Here is a 20,515-nt window from a genome sequence, read left to right as displayed (position 1 = left end):
CACGAAAGGAGGTGTTAGGCAGAATGTTCAGTCTTAGTCACAGTTCACTTTCATTGTTTGGAAAAAATATGCAATTATAGTGAATGGGGACTGAGGTTATTAGTCCCTATCAATCTGCCTAACATCTCCTTTTGTGTTCTTAGAAAGAAACTCATAGATGCTTGGAACAACATGAGGGTAACTAAATTGTGACAGAAGAATTTTTACATTTTGGGGGGTAACTAAATAATGACAGAAGAATTTTTACATTTTTCATAATTTACTCACCCTCATGTGTAATACAAAAGGAAATATTTTAATGGATTTCGTTGGCCATATTTTCAATACAAAAGCAGTTGATAGTGACTCCTGCATCATTTTCATAGTTCTCTGAAGGCATACAAAGTGCAAGTCATTTTTCAGTCAAAACTTGATAGCTCATTTGCAGTGGCACTTGCATTCTTTTCAGAACTAGACTTTTTTTTTTAGAAACATTTTAGAAATCCACCCACCTCACTTTTTACCAATTCATAATTATTAGTTATGTTTTGCTTGACCATGGTGTAAAGAATAAAATTGCAACTTTGAAATCAAGCAGAAGTCGCTGCCAACCGATTTGCATCACCACTGGGCTGAACAAACATGCAAATGGTTAGCGGTATTCCTGCTATGACTAGTGCCCACTTACCTGCTTTTCATGAAGTCAGTTGGGACTACTGGGCAAACTTTATGTCATCTAATTAATTAATTAAAGGTGTGGGTAAGGTTGCAAAGATAGCACTAAAGTGTTGGATACACAGGTTTGGCTTCTCTCTCTCTCTCTCTCTCTCTCTCTCTCTCTCTCTCTCTCTCTCTCTCTCTCTCAGGCTAGATGGCGAATCTTCATGTAGCAGTGTGTTATAAAGTGTTTATCTGGCCTCTCCGGCTCCCAGGAAGCAGAAGAAAGGTTTTTATAGCATTCCTAAGGTTCACACGAATCAGCTGAGTCAAAGACTGACACACTAGTCCATTTCTGTTAATTTCTTAACACAACACTCTTTCATCCTTTCTGTTTTAGTAATCGCAGCGAGGTTTAAGAACCTGTGGAGTGTGGAGGCGACTTTTATTGTGGTTATTGAAGACATCCATATGTTGGTCAGGTGGACAGATGGGATGAAGGCATAGTCTGTTCTGGTAATTTTATCATCAATACCAGTAGATAGCCATGTGTCCAACCTTGTTCACTGTCTCTGTGTTGGGGCTTTGATTTAAAGAGTATATACTACACTCTTGAAGCTTTCAATTAAATTCTAATGTTTTAAGTCCACTAAGTAAATCTCTAGAATATGTCCAGTTCATATTTCAACAGCAAATTAAAAAGTAAGAAAAAAAAAGGATATTCTGCTTAAATAAAATGAAAACAATTTTTAAGACCATACAGATTTTTTGCATTGTTACATAATTTTTAAGACTAATGATTTCTCATTACTGTAATGCAAAATAATATTTTTATAATTATTATAATTTTGTAACTATAAAAATGATTATAATATAATATACAATTTATAAATGCATTACAGTAATGAGAATTTGGGAGAACCAAATTATCATGAAAAAAAAAAACTTAATGGCCCTAAAAGTAAGCTCCCTTTTTTTATAATTTTATTTATTTTCACATGTCTTGTTTTTTAAGTTTTCTAATATAAAACTAACAGTTATAGAGAGACAACTAACACAAATGGAACAAAATTGAAAGGACCAATCGAAAACTATGTAGAATTTTTTTTTAAACTATACAGCCCTGCTTCCAGGTTTGTCTGCGTGCCTCCAACCTCCACCTTCCCTGCCCTCGTGTCTTCTCAGTAACACTAAATGACAAGATCACTCCAACTTTTCCACACTTACTCTAATTGCCACTGCCGTGTAAGTGATGGTGCTGCCACATCTGGCAGAAACCCTCCATGGGTGCTCGGCTCTCCTCCACCTATACAATTTAGAGATATATTAGCTTTTCAGCTGCCCAAACTGATGAACCTTCAATTGGAATATGTCACATGTCTCTATGATTACTGGGCTAAGAAGAACGTGCTTTACTGAGAGAACGTTTGGGTGCAGTTGTTGTATTCTGAGGGCCTAGTTATCATTGAATGAGTGAGGATCTCTTCACTTTTTATTCATGTTTACTATGGTCTTTATTTTAACTTAATATTGTATTGGATTTTTTACTGTACAATAAGCATTAATATTATTAAATTCACTAAAATCGTTGCTTTTAAAAAATTAAGAATAAATAATAATGAACAGCATTTCTGTGGCCGAAAAACAAACTCACCAAATAGCACATATATTCTGCTACAAGTGTCATTCACTCAAATTGATCAAATTTGCTAAATCAAAATCTTTCCAAGTACCCTCTCGAACCAACTTACCCCTGAAACACCTATTCATATTTGGGAGTCACTGAATGAGAGAAAGAAATAGGACATTGTTGAGGATTGTGGCCTTTTTGGGTGGTGCCAAGCAGTCAATAGCAAAGTTTTTTAAGATAGTTTTGTTCTTTTGGAGGTTAGTCAATAGCCTGCCTAATTTTTCCTGTTTAAAGTCCATGGAAAATATTCTGTCTGGTTCCATAAGCCTTATTTTTCTTAGCTCTGCAACCACTACCCTCAAGCTCTCATTTGCCTAGTTGTGCAGATTAATCTCTTTGACTTGCACTCTAGTAAATAAACTTTCTTAAGAGTTTAAAGTTGTCAAGTCAAGATATTGCAAATTTGTGTTCATTTTAAATGTGGCAATAAATAAGCTGCATGACCAAATGTATGCGGACACTTAAATACTGCACCCAAATGTGCTTGTTCAACATTTAATTTAAAAACCATGGCCATTAATAAAGAGGTGGTCATCTCTTTGCTGCTACAGTATAACAGCTTTGATTCTGCAGGAAAGGCTATAACTAGATGCTGGAACATGGTTGTTCTTCCTAAGTTCATTCCAAAGGTTCAGGTCTGAACTTTTAGTAGGTCAATCAAGTTCTTTCACACCAAACTCAGTAAAACATTTATTTATGAACTAAATTTTTGCACAGGGACGTTATCATGTGGAAACAGAAAAGGGCACCATTGCACTAAAAACGTTTAAGGACATAAGTGTATACACTCACCGAGCACTATATTAGGAACACCTGTATCCCTACTTATTCATGAGATTATCTAATTAGCCAGTTGGAGCCGTGCAGTTTAAAAAACATGTAGATACAGGTCAGGAGCTTCAGTTAATGTTCACATCAACCATCAGAATGGGGGAAAAATGGATCACTGTGATTTTGACCTTGGCATGATTGTTGGTGCCAGACGGGCTGGTTTGAGTATTTTTGTAACTGCTGATCTCCTGGGATTTTCACACACAACAGTCTCTAGAATTTATTCAGAATGGGACCAAAAGGCTAAGGCTAGCTTCTATAAACATAAATTTGCCTCTTGCAGAACCAATTCTAAAAAGTTCTGGGACACAGTCAAATCAATGGAAAACAAGAACACCTCCGCCCAACTGCCCACAGCTTTAAAGCTAGGAGACATCGTCACCACCAACAAGTCCACTATAATAGAGGGATTCAATAAGCACTTCACTATGGCTGGCCATGCATTCCATCTGGCAGCATCTACCCGGCCCAACTATACAGCACCTACGTTAGCATCCGGCTCTAACCACTCACAATTCTCCTTTGCTGAAATTAAAACTGAAGATGTCTTGAGAGAGCTATAAAACCTCAACCCATATAAATCAGCTGCACTTGACAATCTGGACCCCTTCTTTTTGAAGATGTCAGCTGCAATTATTGCCTCACCCGTCACTAGCCTTTTTAATCTCTCACGAGTTTCATCAGAGATACCTAAAGACTGGAAAGTTGCTGCAGTTATCCCCCTATTTAAAGGGGGGGACACTGCAGACCCAAACTGTTACCGACCCATCTCCGTTCTGTCCTGCCTTTCAAAAGTCTTTGAAAGTCAAATCAACAAACAGATAATAGGTTATCTTGAGTCACATAATTTCCTCTCTGATATGCAGTCTGGCTTCAGAGCTGGTCATGGGTGCACTTCAGCAACACTAAAGGTTCTAAATGATGTTATAACAGCTCTCGACCAAAAACAACACTGTGCTGCTGTTTTTATTGACTTGGCCAAAGCTTTCGATTCTGTCAATCATAGTATTCTTGTTGGAAAACTTAAGGCCCTGGGTCTCTCAAATACGTGCCTTTCCTGGTTTTCTAATTATTTCACTGACAGATTTCAGTGTGTTAAGTCTGAGGGCCTGTTGTCTGAGCCTTTGGCTGTATCTATGGCGGTGCCCCAGGGCTCGATTCTCGGCCCGATGTTATTCTCTGTATATATTAATGATATCGCTCGTGCTGCGGGCAACTCTCTTATTCATCTTTACGCAAACGACACCGTTCTGTACACTTCAGGCTCAACGCTGGAAAACGTTTTAGAAAAACTTCAAAAGAGTTTTGAAGACATTCAATTAGCCTTCTGTGATCTTAAATTGTCTCTAAACTCTAGTAAAACAAAATGCATGATTATTAATCGTACACATTCTGTATCTTCGTGCCCAATAAATATCACCACCATGAATGGGTCTAAGCTGGAATATGTGGAGAAATACAAATACCTAGGGGTCTGGCTAGACCCCTCACTTTCCTTTCAAACCCACATAAACCATCTCCAGTCAAAGATCAAGTCCAGGATCGGGTTTCTATTTCGAAATAAAGCTTCATTTACTCTTCCTGCAAAACAGGCCCTTGTGAAAATGACCATCATCCCAATGCTTGACTTTAGTGATGTTGTCTACAGAACTGCTTCTAATTCTTTACTCAAGAAATTGGACGTTGTTTACCACAGTGCTATTTGCTTTATTACTAAAGCTCCATATAATACCCACCACTGCACTCTTTACTCACTAGTTGGATGGCCTTCGTTACACAATCGGCGCCTAAATCACTGGTATCAATTAATTTACAAGTCCATACTAGGCAAAACACCATCTTACCTAAGTACTTTAATAACCATATCAGTGCCTGTATTTAACCTGCGTTCGAGTAAATATATCTCTTTGGACTCTACTAAAGCCCGCACCTCTCTTGGCCGCTCTTCTTTTAAATTTTCTGCTGCAACTGATTGGAACACTTTACAAAAGTCTCTCAAATTAGAATCCACTGTTTCGATCGCTACTTTTAAAGTTTTACTGTCAAATTTATTGACGGACCACTGTACATGTTGATGTTGATGCTCTTTGCGAACAAAGACTTATGTATTTTTGCACATATTCAACTAAATGGCTGTCACTGCATTTACTTGCACATTAGATAATAGGTTATCTAATGAAGACCACATCGGGTTCCACTTCTGCCAGCCAAGAACATAATGCTGAGGCTGCAGGGAGCCTACCATCTGTGTACCTCAGCAGAAATCAAGACTAATAAGACCAGGCTATGTTTTTCCAGTCTGTAACTGTCCAGTTTTGGCTAGCCTGTACCCACTGCAGCCTCAGCTTTATGTTCTTGGCTGGCAGAAGTGGAACCCGATGTGGTCTTCTGCTGTTGTAGCCCATCCACCTCAAGGTTCGAGTTGTTATCTGAGTTATTGTACCGTTTCTATCAGCTCGAACAAGTCTTGCCATTCTTGTTTACCTCTCTTATTAACAAGGTGTTTCTGTCCGCAGAACTGCCACTCACTGGATGTTTTTTGTTTTTGGCATCTACCGGAGTAAAGTCTAGAGACTGTTGTGCATGAAAATCCCAGGAGATCAGCAGTTACAGAAATACTCAAACCAGCCAGCTTGGCACCAACAATCATGCATGGTCGAAATGACTGAGATCAAATGTTTTCCCCCATTCTGATGGTTGATGTGAACATTAACTAAAGCGCCTGACCCGTATCTAAATATTTTATGAATTGCACTGCTGCCAATTTTTTGGCTGATTAGATTATCACATGAATAAGTAGGTGTAAAGGTGTATCTAATAATGTCAGTGTGTGTGTGTGTGTTTATGTGTATATGTTTGGTATAAACAGATTTTACAAAGTTTGGCAATTACAAGTTGACTCCAAGTCAGAAAGCTGCATATTCTCAGGTAAGGAATTCATCTGCATTTAGGAAGTCTGCTAAATTCTGCTCTGAAATTCTTTACACTAATTGTGCACAGCGCTCGCAACCCTCTAGCCCTGAGAATACCTCTATTGTGAGTCTTGAGCCCTGGTGAGAACGGCTTCAGATTTCACACTAACGTAAGTCCCATACAGAGGACCGGTGCTGGCACCAATTAGACTTATATTAGATTTTATTCTTATATTATTTTGATTATAGGGGTAAAAATGTAGTAGGCAATAGGATTTGAAATGAGATTATAGAATCAAACAAAGAAAAGCTTTGTTTGAAAATGAAAAATGAATGTGGCAGGTCCGCTCCTGGAAATGGCTGTTCTTTGAAATGTGCAAGTGTTTACATTAACAGAGCAAACAGACCGAGTGCACAGGATTAAAAATAGACAGCGTGTACACCCAGCAGACTCCTGCCAATGGCTCAGGTGTTTCACGTTAGAAAATCCAGCAAGGGTAAAGAATGTCCTTCCCTATTGATGTCTGATAATTAGCAGTAATGTTAACATTTTTGAAAGTGTTCCAGTGGTTGTAGACGTGCCATCAGGGCCCTGAAGAAAAATTATTTGGCTCTCCTAGCTAGCTTTGATTTGATTAAAAGTATTTCAGCTGAAGGAGCTACCCACGGTCCCACAGAGGAGGTTTAAAGAGGTTCTGCAGGAGCCGACTGGAGTCTTTTCCGCCAAGATTACTGGGATTTGCAGATGCAGGCAGAGGTAGTTGCTCTACGCCTTTCCAAGCCATCTAACTTGATGTAAACCCCCCCTCCACTCCTCAAGCATTTACAAGATTTTTACATATTCTCCAGAAAATGTGAGTGGTGCTTGCCCATGCAGAACTCACTGTCACGATGCTTGGGTGTTGTAGGTGATTGCCAGGGTGTTGCTATGCAGTTGCTTACTGGTGAAAATAAATCACTACCTCTATGATATAAAGCGCAACTGTTTGGTTTCGGAAGTAAAAATCCCATTAGTTTTTATTTTCCATTTGGAATTGATTATTTATTATATCTTATAAACCTTTTAAGACAGATCTACCATGATCTCAGAGGTTGTCATTCGATGGTATATGCTTCTGCTGAAGCCATCTGTCAGCGTTATTTAAACTTATTTTTATCATTTGCTAGTCACATCATAAGTAGCACACCTACCCTCAACAAGGTGCATAGATTTATGTATCATTCATGTCCTTAGCTCAAAGGATTAGGGTTTGTACAAATCCCTAACCCTAAGTGTGAACTATAGTAATAGTAATGCTTGCCTTAGTAAACACCATTGATTCCTCTACTTTAGAGCCAGAACTGCTTTTGATACAAAGCTCTATCAGGGGTCATGGGCTTGAATTCCATCACCAGCTGTTTGATTTTTTCCCTCCTCTGAAAGTGTTAAATTTTACTGGCAAAACAACTGGCCAAATAATTCAGCGGGGTGACCTCATTTCTTTTTATTATGTTCAGAGAGTGGAGGGCTCATAATTACATATAAATAATAACATAATATCGTAAAAGCCTTCCCTCATTTTTTTGGTTCAGTTCTTACAGCTGATTAAAAAGGACCTAGGTTGTCTATCACGAGGCATGCTGTGCCCATGGCAACACATACCATAGCTGTAACCTGATACAAAGCATATGTGTGTTAGGAGTATAAACACTGATCTTGACTGCTAAAGGGGAGGGGGAGGCGGGGGGGGGGGCAGTAAAAGAGAGAAAGAGATGGCATGGTGAACTCGGCCCCGCTGGGATCCTGCCCTTACATACTTTCCTCAACAGAGTCTCTCTGTGTCTGTCAGCAGCATGGGGCATGAATAGCTTTAGGTCAGGCTATGGCAAACTTATTTGAATCAACACAAGAGCGCTGCCTCATAAAGCCTAGTGTAGTTGAAGGAGTGAATTCAGATGCAGCAAATTATTTTCCTCTTATGTAATTTAGTTGCAGTTTAGATTACAATTGACATTAGTTTATCGTAAACAATATGTATTAACAAGCCACATCAAGCTAGTTTTGTCACAATAACAAAAGTTCAGTAGTCATACCTATACCAGAAAAATTTCACAATTATTGATTTCGATACCACAGCTACAATGTATATGCTATTGAACACACTTTCTTAGCGTGTTTATGTATGAAAACAACACATTAAAACAATTGCATGTGTCCTTAATGTGTTTTTCATATAAGTAAACAATGCTTAATTTTTTTTTTAAGGAGGGCCCTATGAAACATATCATTCTTTCCCAAATTTTATTCAGCATCAACATTACATTGGATTTTTTCAAATAAAGTGCTTCTGTAAAGATCCTCACAGCATAATCTAAAACAGAAAATTGTTTACAAATAAAGTGCTGACAACAGAGCATCACAGTATAAATGAAAACAGTGATCTAATTGTTTAGCAGCTCTAATTGACTAAGCTTGCTCTTACTTTCTCTGAAGGCCGCACTGTTACTCACTTTGGTTCAGTCGAATGTTTTGGGGATCTTCAGGCCTTGGCGGTCCATGATTCTTGCTTAGAATTTGGACCTGGCTTGTCAAAAGCCATTGTTCAGCCTAGGGATGGTTATAGCCCAAGGTTTAGGCCACTCCCTTCATATCTCAGGTGGTAACCTTGTGCTTTCTCTCCTCCTCCGTTTTATTCGGACGGTGCACAGAGACTGCACACACTCTGCCCCGTGAGGGCAGTATGCTTGTACATTGATCGTATGAGTCAATTCAAGCAGACAGATCAGCTCTTTGTCAGTTTTTTTGGTTGTTTAACCATAAAAGTGCAGACCATTTTTTTAAAAGGTCTGGCCATCTGCAAGTATAATCTCACTGGGTTGTTGACACCAAAGTGCCAATTTATGATTCGCAAGTCATGCAATATCCAAAGGGTGTTATGGCCGACTCTACCAAGAGCATGGCCTCCTCCTGGGCCTGTGCAAAGGGTGTGTCCTTGGAGGATATCTGCCTGGCTGCAGGCCTGGCTTCCCCTAACAGTTTACTAGGTTATATAACTTAGATTTTCTCTCTCTGTTTCCAGATCCTTGCTGCGAAGGAGAGTTGTATTCCCAGTGTTTTCGGAAACATTGTATATTGGCTGTTGGTCTATGACCATGCCGTTCCTTGACTCTTCTAAGAGTGAAGAGCTGTTTTAATGTTCTACTACCCAGTTGGTTAATGGCATTACTTTTTTCATGGCATTCTCATCAGGGGAGGAGCGTCAAGCACCGTTTGCCAATAGATTGGTTTAATTCTAAAGAGCTACAGAGATTTTCACTCCTGGGAAGAGTTTTCCATAGTGTCAGCTGTTGACGCAGCATCTCGTTCCTTCCTTTCAGGGAACCAGGGTTACAGTCATAACTAGAACATTAATTCATGAAAAGCCAGTGATTCACCTTTCACAGTTAGTTTTATGCTAATTAATGAATAATTTGTTAGATACCATGCATTGAAAATAACATAGATTGTTTGAAAGTCATGCACGTGTATTCACATCAGAACAAAAGATCTTTTGCCATTGTTAATTGTGTATTTGTTTTTGTTTAGCTTCTTCCTTTGTCTCCGAATGCATGACGTTTTTTTTATAAATAATTCCCAACTCAGACATAAGGGATTCTCAGTGCAATTAGTACCAGCGCTTTGTACCATTTGTCCGATGTTGTTCAATTAGAGATGAAATTATTATTATTTTGTTTTTTTTTGGTAAACAGTTAGGCTACACATATCGAAACTAGTAGCTCATTATTGATGTCACAAGCCAAATTCACTTTTGTTTACTTAAGTTTTTCATTTTAGAAGGAATAATTTGTTTTTGTAACCAATTAAGACAAAACTTTTGGAACTGGTAGCTCTTTTTCATTGGTAGTGACTACATATTTTATGCAGGCGTAAGGTAAGCAAAGACAACATAAAGTTGTAAGTTAGAGATGTTTTTGTTGCTAGGCGACTAGTATGCTAATGAAGATGTTCGTCTCAAGCTGTGTCTGAGCTGCACTGAGATTTGTTTTAATCACTCTCAATGGGGAAAAAAGAGCAAAAAGAAATCAAACACACTCTGACAGAACACTGTAATTAATGTAGCCGTAAAGACATAGCGAGGCTTCATTACTTCTCACACTAAATTATCCTCAATTGTCAAAGTAGATACCTGAAGTCTGACAGCCTAGCAGAGATTAGCAAATGTGAAGTGGCAGTGGTTTGTTTGTTCGCCTTGGCACACGGCCTTTCGGTGCTCAGAGATGCCACGCACCATAGAATGCTCCTTCATCAGAAGAGGTCTAGAGCCAAAAGCAACCCTAAGCTTGGGCTTTTAAATACAGCATGTAGACAAATGTGCTCAAAGAGCCTGTGCCACCTCTGTTTGTTCTTCTCAATTAGTTAATATACTCTAAGAAGATTAAGAAGGGGAAGATGACAGAGCCAATGTCTGCACATACTGCTTCTATGGGGAGGCAGTGAGTGGATAGAGGGATAAATTGAAGATTAGCCTGCTCCTGATTAGATTTGTGAAGCTCGAAGTTTGTACCGAGAGAGAATTAAGGAGAGAGAGCAAGATGGTTGAGGAATCGTACACAAACAGCTAATTGACAGCAATTGAGTGGTTAATCTACAATTCTTTTTTTTTTAATAAAAAGATTTGTAACCTTTGAAATAAAGAATATTTTGATCAAAAGGAACTGTCAGAAAATAAGAGAGGTGGATAAACAATTTCTAAACTCTGTGGAAACTGTTAAATGATGAATCATGCACAGATCCTTCTCAAAACAAAAATGTTGAGAATTTCTAATTGGCAGTCACAAATAATTAGTCTGTTTGAATGCGTATAATATGAAAGGAGCATGAAAAATCATGGCTCCTTTAAGGAAAAAATATTGCATTAGCGAGAGTGAAAAGAGGCGGTTTTTGCAAGTTCACAAAATTGTGACTGAATATGTGAACTTTGATCATATTTTAAACACTCTACATTCTCAAGTAGTCAATGTGTTCAACATATTTTACTTGTTATAGTTGAGTTAAAATTGCAATATTTTTTACTTATTTTGTTTAAATTTTTTATTTATATGCTGCTTTTTTTTTTACTCTTTATGCAGCCTGGTGGGCTATTTTGACTTGCAACTATAAGAGAAAATGTAAAAATAAATGTAATTATTTATCATAAGTGTATTCCACTACAGTTACAATTTAAATAATTGGTATTTAGAATACAGTTACATTCAAAAAGTATTTTGATTACTGAAGAGATTACTTTGCATTTTATTGTCATTTGTTTCATTTAATATTTAATCCTTTCAGATGGAAAACATTTATACACATAAGTTATGTGATCAAAAGTGCATTTGAACAGCAATGAAACACTTTCTTATGATTTGCTACATTCATACGAGCAGACAGAGAAGTTAGTTTGAAGTAAGTTTGGAGCAGAAGAAATAGAAATAAACCTTGTGTAAATTGTCAGCTTTACTCTAAGCTAAAATGCTATTTCTAACCATTTTACATGCACATGTTACCAGACACGATCATATATTTATAATCAAGAAAATTCACGTTAGATCATAATTTGTTTTTTCTATTAAGAGATATTAGAGCAAAAATCATACTTTTCCTTTAAAAATATCTAAAAATCCTTAAAACAAGATCAAGTTGATTGATCTTGTTTTAGAAACGACACTGCGTAAGATATTTAGGTTTTTCAGAGAATGTATTTTTAACATGTGTATTTTGTCTTTCTGTACTTGCAGAGTTTTTATAGTCAAAACAATTGAAAAAATCTACCAGTGCTAAAGAAGTAATCCAAAGTATTTAGAATAAGTTACTGACCTTGAGTAATCTAATGGAATATGCTACAAATTACATTTTATATATTCTGTAATTTGTAGTGGAATACATTTAAAAAGTAACCCTCCCAACCCTGTATATATTTATAATATATATATATATATATATGTATTTATATATACAGTGAGGAAAATAAGTATTTGAACACCCTGCTATTTTGCAAGTTCTCCCACTTGGAAATCATGGAGGGGTCTGAAATTGTCATCGTAGGTGCATGTCCACTGTGAGAGACATAATCTAAAAACAAAAACCAGAAATCACAATATATGATTTTTTTTAACTATTTATTTGTATGATACAGCTGCAAATAAGTATTTGAACACCTGTCTATCAGCTAGAATTCTGACCCTCAAAGACCTTTTAGTCTGCCTTTAAAACGTCCACCTCCACTCCATTTATTATCCTAAATTAGATGCACCTGTTTGAGGTCGTTAGCTGCATAAAGACACCTGTCCACCCCATACAATCAGTAAGAATCCAACTACTAACATGGCCAAGACCAAAGAGCTATCCAAAGACACTAGAGACAAAATTGTACACCTCCACAAGGCTGGAAAGGGCTACGGGGAAATTGCCAAGCAGCTTGGTGAAAAAAGGTCCATTGTTGGAGCAATCATTAGAAAATGGAAGAAGCTAAACATGACTGTCAATCTCCCTCGGACTGGGGCTCCATGCAAGATCTCACCTCGTGGGGTCTTAATGATCCTAAGAAAGGTGAGAAATCAGCCCAGAACTACATGGGAGGAGCTGGTCAATGACCTGAAAAGAGTTGGGACCACCGTTTCCAAGGTTACTGTTGGTAATACACTAAGACGTCATGGTTTGAAATCATGCATGGCACGGAAGGTTCCCCTGCTTAAACCAGCACATGTCAAGGCCCGTCTTAAGTTTGCCAATGACCATTTGGATGATCCAGAGGAGTCATGGGAGAAAGTCATGTGGTCAGATGAGACCAAAATATAACTTTTTGGTCATAATTCCACTAACCGTGTTTGGAGGAAGAAGAATGATGAGTACCATTCCAAGAACACCATCCCTACTGTGAAGCATGGGGGTGGTAGCATCATGCTTTGGGGGTGTTTTTCTGCACATGGGACAGGGCTGACTGCACTGTATTAAGGAGAGGATGACCGGGGCCATGTATTGCGAGATTTTGGGGAACAACCTCCTTCCCTCAGTTACAGCATTGAAGATGGGTCGAGGCTGGGTCTTCCAACATGACAATGACCCAAGCACACAGCCAGGATAACCAAGGAGTGGCTCTGTAAGAAGCATATCAAGGTTCTGGCGTGGCCTAGCCAGTCTCCAGACCTAAACCCAATAGAGAATCTTTGGAGGGAGCTCAAACTCTGTGTTTCTCAGCGATAGCCCAGAAACCTGACTGATCTAGAGAAGATCTGTGTGGAGGAGTGGGCCAAAATCCCTCCTGCAGTGTGTGCAAACCTGGTGAAAAACTACAGGAAACGTTTGACCTCTGTAATTGCAAACAAAGGCTACTGTACCAAATATTAACATTGATTTTCTCAGGTGTTCAAATACTTATTTGCAGCTGTATCATACAAATAAATAGTTAAAAAATCATACATTGTGATTTCTGGATTTTTTTTTTTAGATTATGTCTCTCACAGTGGACATGAACCTACGATGACAATTTCAGACCCCTCCATGATTTCTAAGTGGGAGAACTTGCAAAATAACAGGGTGTTCAAATACTTATTTTCCTCACTGTATATATATATATATATATATATATATATATATACACACACATACACACATATGCACCGATCAGCCACAACATTAAAACCACCTGCCTAATATTCTGAGATAATATTCTTCTTACCACAATTATACAGAGCGTTTATCTGAGTTACCGTAGACTTTGTCAATTCGAACTAATCTGGCAATTCAATGTTGACCTCTCTCATCAACAAGGCATTTCCATCCAGCCATTCACTGGTTTTTTACCATTCTGAGTAAATTCTAGAGACTGTTTTGTGTGAAAATCCCAGGAGATCAGCAGTTACAGAAATACTCAAACCAGCCAGTCTGGAACCAACAATCATCCATCCAAATATCTAATCAGCCAGTCACGTGGCAGCAGTGCAGTGCATACGGGTCAGGAGCTTCAGTTAATGTTCACATCAACCATCAGAATGGGGAAAAACGTGATCTCAGTGATTTGGAGCGTTGCATGATTGTTGGTGTCATATTTCTGTAACTGCTGATCTCCTGGGATTTTCATAATCAACAGTCTCTAGAATTTGCTCTGAGAAGGACCCGTTGACCTTCCTCTCCAAAGGACACCCATGATCACCAGAAAAAATCAATAGCATTCATATGTGAGAAAAACCTGAAAACAGTCAGATTTTTTTTCAGACTGCTGGACAATGCAATAGTTTACTTCCCATTCATCGCAGACATGGTCAAATGGACATTTTCATCTGTTTTACAAAACCGTACTATAAATAAATAAAATAAACATGTAATTTCCTGCCTGAGTTAGAGCACTGAACGCTGACACAGTTTTCCTGGGTGTTCAGTCCATTTGTGGAAAAAAATAATCTCAATCGGTTGTGTGTAATTTAGTTGAAGAGTTTCCTGCTGTGCAACTGTGTACTGAAGTATGGTAAATACTCACCTGAGCCTCCCTGTCAGCTCACCAGGACAAAGTAGTGATTAAAGCTACAAGGGCTCAGTTTGAAAAAGGACATAATGACTGTGTTGCTGCATAATCATTGTATAGGCCTACATGTTCTGTTTACTTGGTCAGCAGCTGTTTTTTTTTGTGTAATGCTTTTCAAAATTGACCCTGTTTTTCTCAGAAATATGTAGAATTTCTAGGGAAGTAAGATGGATTACAAACCCTTTTTTACTTTAAGAGATTTCTTGTTGTTAGATTTGTGGGGCAGAGGATGTTCCCTTAGTAGTAGTACTCATAATTTCCATCAAAATACCTTAGTTACAACAGTTACTGCAATAAATGGTAACTTGGTATTAACCATGTATTTAAGCAGTGTTTTTGAAAGCAAGAGTGCATATTGTGTGAATGGCCCTTTGCACTGATGCTTTTATAGTAGTATCAATACCTGTAGTAACTGTTGTATTTCGGCAGTAACAATAGTTACCATGGTACATTTTCAGTAAATACAGTAAGTAGAGGATCTATGCACTCTTTCTCTCTTTGTCTTTGGCACCAGATATCTCTTTTAAATGTATATCTCTTGTTTTTCTCTCTTTTTGCCAGGACTGCAGTCCATTTGTCAGTTGTACATCATCTGTGGGTGACACTATGTGATTATTCTCTACTGTATTTGTTTTTCTCCTTTACAGTATGTCCAGTCCTCCAATATGGCCAGGAAGTCCCTTTTATAGAAAAAACAAGGGAGTACTACTACAAGGTACAGTGATTTGACTTACTGTATTTACATGTTTTGAGACATTTCCTGTTTCTCTCCTCTTCATATTAATATGTGTTTGGCTCCACTGACAAGGGCTCTTTATTTAAATTTATTTACCTGCTTCAGTGTTACAAGCAAAAGGGATTTGTTTTATTTGCATGCCCTTTAGACAAGCCTTATTTTCAACAAAAGGTTCATATTCAAGTACCTGTCTAGTTCCTAAAGGAATTATCTGAGTGGGTGTTTATTTTGTTTGTTTGTATGCCAAAAAGAACTGCTCCAAATCTGAGACCATTTTTTCCTCACTCCATTTCAATGTGTTATTTGGATTCCTGGCGACCTTTCAGTTGTTCCCTTCTGTGTATCTCATTCTGTAATCCAGAGAATTTGTCTTTTCTTTTACTTCAGACGTATGAGTTGTCTTCAAGAGTACGACTTGTGGGTTTATCACCATTGTGCAGTTGTATTCTGGGCTACATTTATAATGAAAGGTGTAGCAGAAAGCATAAATTCAGCATTGCAAAGGAGGGGAGAGTAAGTTTCCATTTTTGGAAGACAATGCTAGCAGTTTACAAAAGTGGAATGAGAAACTTTTTTGGGACAAAACAATTTTGTTTTGTTTAATTTATTTTTCCATTATTGAACAAACAGACGTTTAATTAACCCAAAGAGTTCTATATGTAAAAAAGGACACAATGGTTTCTGTGGAATTCACTGGCAATTGTTTATGTCCTGGCCTAAACTTTGTTCCTAAATGGAGGTGCTTGAAGACCTCATTGCTTTGTATAAAACCTTTTTAGAGTTGTATCAATGAAAGCAAGTCTTTTAAAACTTGACCTTTTGGCTGGTTCCTTGCTTATTTTAATAATGGCTGTAATGAATTGCCTTTTTCTACTCATTAGCCTCCACAGGTAGGGTATTGAATGGGTAGTCATGCACTTTTCTCTATGATCTTGGTCCCATTACTTGCAGAGTAAATGTCAATTCTTTAGAGAACATTCATAGTGTTTTGACTTTATTCAAAACAAGGAAACATTAAATGATGGTGAAGAAAATGTAGTGCACTGTGTTATTGCAAATAGTTTATCATTAGTGGTGCTCACTAAAAAGGTTATTTCTATCATTATTGCTTATACTTTAGGCCCCGGTACACGCTCTGGATCTGATTGCGCCCGGTCAACCGCAGAGCCCTTCAAGTATTCTCTACTGACCAACAGTGAATAAAAACGTGCACTACGACTGCTTTGTGAAACTCTTTCACTACAGTCAACATTTGCCGCATGCGCCGACAATGCGCATAGACAAGGACTGTGTGCCTGTTTAGAAAATCTTGGCCATGCATGGACGGTCCAAGCAGACTCTACTGATGACGAAATATGCGTCACATGTACTGTGTACTGAGCAATAAGCAACACGGACAACCTAAGTATAATTTGGGCATATGGGTTAGGGCCTAGCAGCCACTCTGACCAAGCAGCCGCGCATAGAAATGCCCTGTCAAATACCCAGAACACACCCTGGCATTGCAGTGGAGACTTTTACACAGGAAATAAAGATTTTTTATTTTGTTGGCTTGACAAAGCCAACATACTGTCATTCGTCAGCCATGGTTTACTGTTTTTCCAAAATACCCAAAAAGCTACATCCACCAAACTCAGCACAGACCTTTTAGACTAACTTACTAACTGTATAGCCACATTTATACATTTTTTGTTGGAAAACTCCGTTTTCAGATTCCTAACATTATAGTGTTCCAAATGCCCCATTTTTTGTCGAGGAAAATGCTATTACAGTGTGGAAGGGAGATGTAATGTAGCAAGATCAATGAGTTTCCAAACAAAAACTTATTGGTGTGGATGTGGCCTTAGTGTACTATGTCTTTTCTAACTGATCAGAATTATGGTTTTTGCTCAGCAGACATTACAAAATTGAGAAAATTCCCATAGAATTATATTGAAATTGTTCAAACGAGGTCAAGACTATCCATCCTCTCTTTTACTGTCATTCCCTAGCACACTAATAACCAGATTGAACACCCTAGCAACCGTATAGCAACACACATATTTCAGCACTAGAATATGGTACATGGGGGTGGGCTCTTTTGACATGGGTCACCATAATGAGTGCCTTTCTGGGCCCCTGAGGTCAGAATCAAACCAAAATCTCCCACATGAGCATCATGACTCATATGGCATATGGAGCATGTGCACTAGCTTCTAGGCTAAGGCTCCAACCTCTAAAATGTACTCTATAAGGAAAGACACTAATCCTGATCTTAACAATTCTATCCAGTTTATGACCAGTGGCAACTGTGGCCCAATGATACAAGTGGTTGATTTATTGACTTGCCTGGAAGCGGACCTTTAGACACCAAAATTAATTCTTATTCAGTGCACATCAGATGTGATCTATATTTAATTTTACTGCACTAGAAAATAATTCTCGCCCAACATATGAGATATTGACCGATGGATTGGTTCAGTCTCTGTGTATGGTCCATCATCCTGAATATACTTGATATTGCATGGCCTCAATGGTTTTAATTTCCTTTTTCAAATCTCTCATTAGTATGTGCTTGATTCCTTCCACATGTATTCTTTTGATTAGATTAATGCGTGAGAATCACAGTAATCAGAGACTGAATTAACCTGTTGGCATTTAAAGCAGCCCACTTATGGATGTGCAATACAAGAGCTGTTATTATGAGTATTTTTTTCCACTGTAGGTGCGAGTTGACACGCAAGGCAGTCTGATACTAAACTATCACAGCAGAGCAACTTTGCCTGATCTGTGCCTTTGCATTGTCTGCTCATTAAAAAAACTAAAATCCTTGTCTGTCTCTTTCTTCTGTGATAGCATCTTTACTACTCCAGCCACTGTGAGATCTTGGCAGTCCTATACTGCAGATGTTGTTAAACTTTGTTTGACAAATTGCTTGCTTTGTGTCACTTTGGATAAAAGTGTCTGCTAAATGACAAAATGTAAATGTATTCTGCTCTTTATTTATTTACATAAACCCTCTGTGCTATTTAATTAGTATAAGATGTGTGCAAATCTCTGGAATGAGGGCCTGGAAAAAAGAAAAAACCTGCTGGTCTTCTTTTACTTACTTTATTCCATACAGTGCAAGTGAATGGTGAATGGGACTAACATATCCTAACATCTCCTTTTGTGTTCCATGGAAGAACGTAATGTCTTACTGGTTTAGAACAACATAAGGGTGATTAAATTATGACAGAATGTTTCGTTTTGGGTGAGCTATCCCTTTAAGTATTTCCTCAGATATGCTCGCAACAACAACCTTCTTAAACATGGACACTATGTCAGAGAAAATTCATAATAAACCCTCTTGAAATCCAGTTTTTTTAATGCTGCATAAAGGTGTCTGTGCAGGCAGCAACATGCTCGGTGTAATTGGCAGTTAACTGCATGTTTTGTAAACTCTTTTGTGGCTGTGATATTATCCAACGCGTGGGGAGGCAACAGCGATACACCTGCAGCGGCTGCCACATTTGTAGGAGGGACATCTGCTGATCTCAGAAGTGCTACACACACTAATGTACATTTTGCATATTCTGTGCCCTCCGCTAAGCTGTATTCCTGCTGCTTTTAAACACAAATTCTGAGATATGCCTGACATTTTATGCACAACCAGGGCTGGACTGGTAATCTGGCATATCGGCATTTTCCCGGTGGGCTGACGCACTTTGGGGCTGATAAGCAAAAATACGCAAAAAAAGCCGCCGCGTTGCACAGAACGGACCACAAAACGGTACGGTGATATGCAGTAAAAGACAGTGAACACCCCCACCACCCCCGCTCAACAAGTTTTGGGCCAGTTGCCATGTAAAATCCCGGGCCAATTTCTCTTCCCAGTCCAGCCCTGGGCACAACTCTTGATTCTCAAGGCTCTGTCCAATACAAGACTATTGATTATATAAGACTCTAAGATGCTTAGATGTAATTAGTGGTTTTACAGGAATTTTTTACAGAGACAGAGAAAAGTCATCAAGGTACAACTATCCTATTCAAGAGGAAGATGGATGTGAAACAAAGATAGAAGAAGAAAGTGCAAGCCAACTCCAATAGGAGATAATGGTCCCTCCGATTTTGCACCTTGTTTTGCTAACAAAAGCTAATTGCATGCAAAGTAAGCACCATAGCAATAAATTGCTTTCAGTTTGTCTGCTAGCACTGGTGTATATTTTTAGGTTGTTATATGGTTGTGATTTATTTGAAGCCTAATGGAAGAAAAAAAAAAAAAGATTGGATGTTGGTGTAGCATAGTAGCTAAAGGGCTGGTAATTAAAATGTTGCAGATTTGAACTCTGCAAGGGGGCGATACTCACTAGTATAGTTCACCCAAAAATTATAATTCTGTCATTTTTTTATTTACCCTCATATTGTTCCCAATCCTCATGACGTTCTTTTTTTTGCTGAACATGAATAAAGATTTTTTGGAAATAAATGTAGCTCTGTAGGTCCTTACAATGCAAGTGAATGGTGACCAGACCTTTGAAGCTCCAAAAATCACATAAAAGTAATTATAATACTCCAGTGGTTAAATCCATATCTTCAGCATTTTTGTGATTTTTTTTTTTTTTTGGAGCTTGAAATGTCTGGTCACCATTCACTTGCATTGTAAGGACCAACAGAGCTGAGATTAATAATAAGATAATTTTCATTTTTTGGTTGAACAATCCATTAAACATTTAAGCTATAAAGTTAGTCTCTATCAAATGCTATTGTACAGAAATCAGTGATCACATCATTCTTTAATATATAACTTTTTGTGTTCCGCAGAAGAAAGTCAAATGGATTTGCAATGGCATTTTCATTTCTTTATGAACTATTCCTTTAAGTTTCTATAAAGATATACGTTGAGTATCTGGTCAAAATATCAGTTGCTGGTTTGGCTTGCACCATTCCAGCTTAAGATCTGATTCTGGGACTTGTACTAAATTTGTGCAATGTGCAGTTTGAACAGCATTTTTTCCAGACAGAATAGACAAGTACAGAACCACACAAATGCCAAGTGCGGTTTGACTAAGAAGTCCTGAGAACTATTTAACAAGGGATTACCAGTGAGATTTACCCTTCATATTCACTGCAGAACAACTTATCACTTCTCTCTCTTTTTCTTTCTTTCTCTCTTTCTTCCTCTCTCTCCCTCGCTCTCTATTGTTTTGAT

The 20,515-nt window shown here is 38.1% G+C and overlaps 1 protein-coding gene across 3 annotated transcripts in view; it reads left to right on the top strand.

The window, feature by feature from the left end:
- Positions 1-20,515, top strand: part of LOC127657124 (forkhead box protein N3-like) — a 120,960-nt gene that overhangs the window by 65,524 nt on the left and 34,921 nt on the right. For all 3 annotated transcript variants that reach the window (XM_052145778.1, XM_052145780.1, XM_052145779.1), the window contains exon 4: positions 15,257-15,324. In XM_052145778.1, the coding sequence (XP_052001738.1) occupies positions 15,257-15,324 (68 nt within the window). The remainder of the gene's footprint in view (positions 1-15,256; positions 15,325-20,515) is intronic.

This window comes from Xyrauchen texanus, chromosome 16 (genome assembly GCF_025860055.1).
Source record: "Xyrauchen texanus isolate HMW12.3.18 chromosome 16, RBS_HiC_50CHRs, whole genome shotgun sequence".
NCBI lineage: Eukaryota > Metazoa > Chordata > Actinopteri > Cypriniformes > Catostomidae > Xyrauchen > Xyrauchen texanus.
The sequence above is the reverse complement of the archived record's forward strand: the minus strand, read 5'-3'. Positions and strand labels throughout refer to the sequence as shown.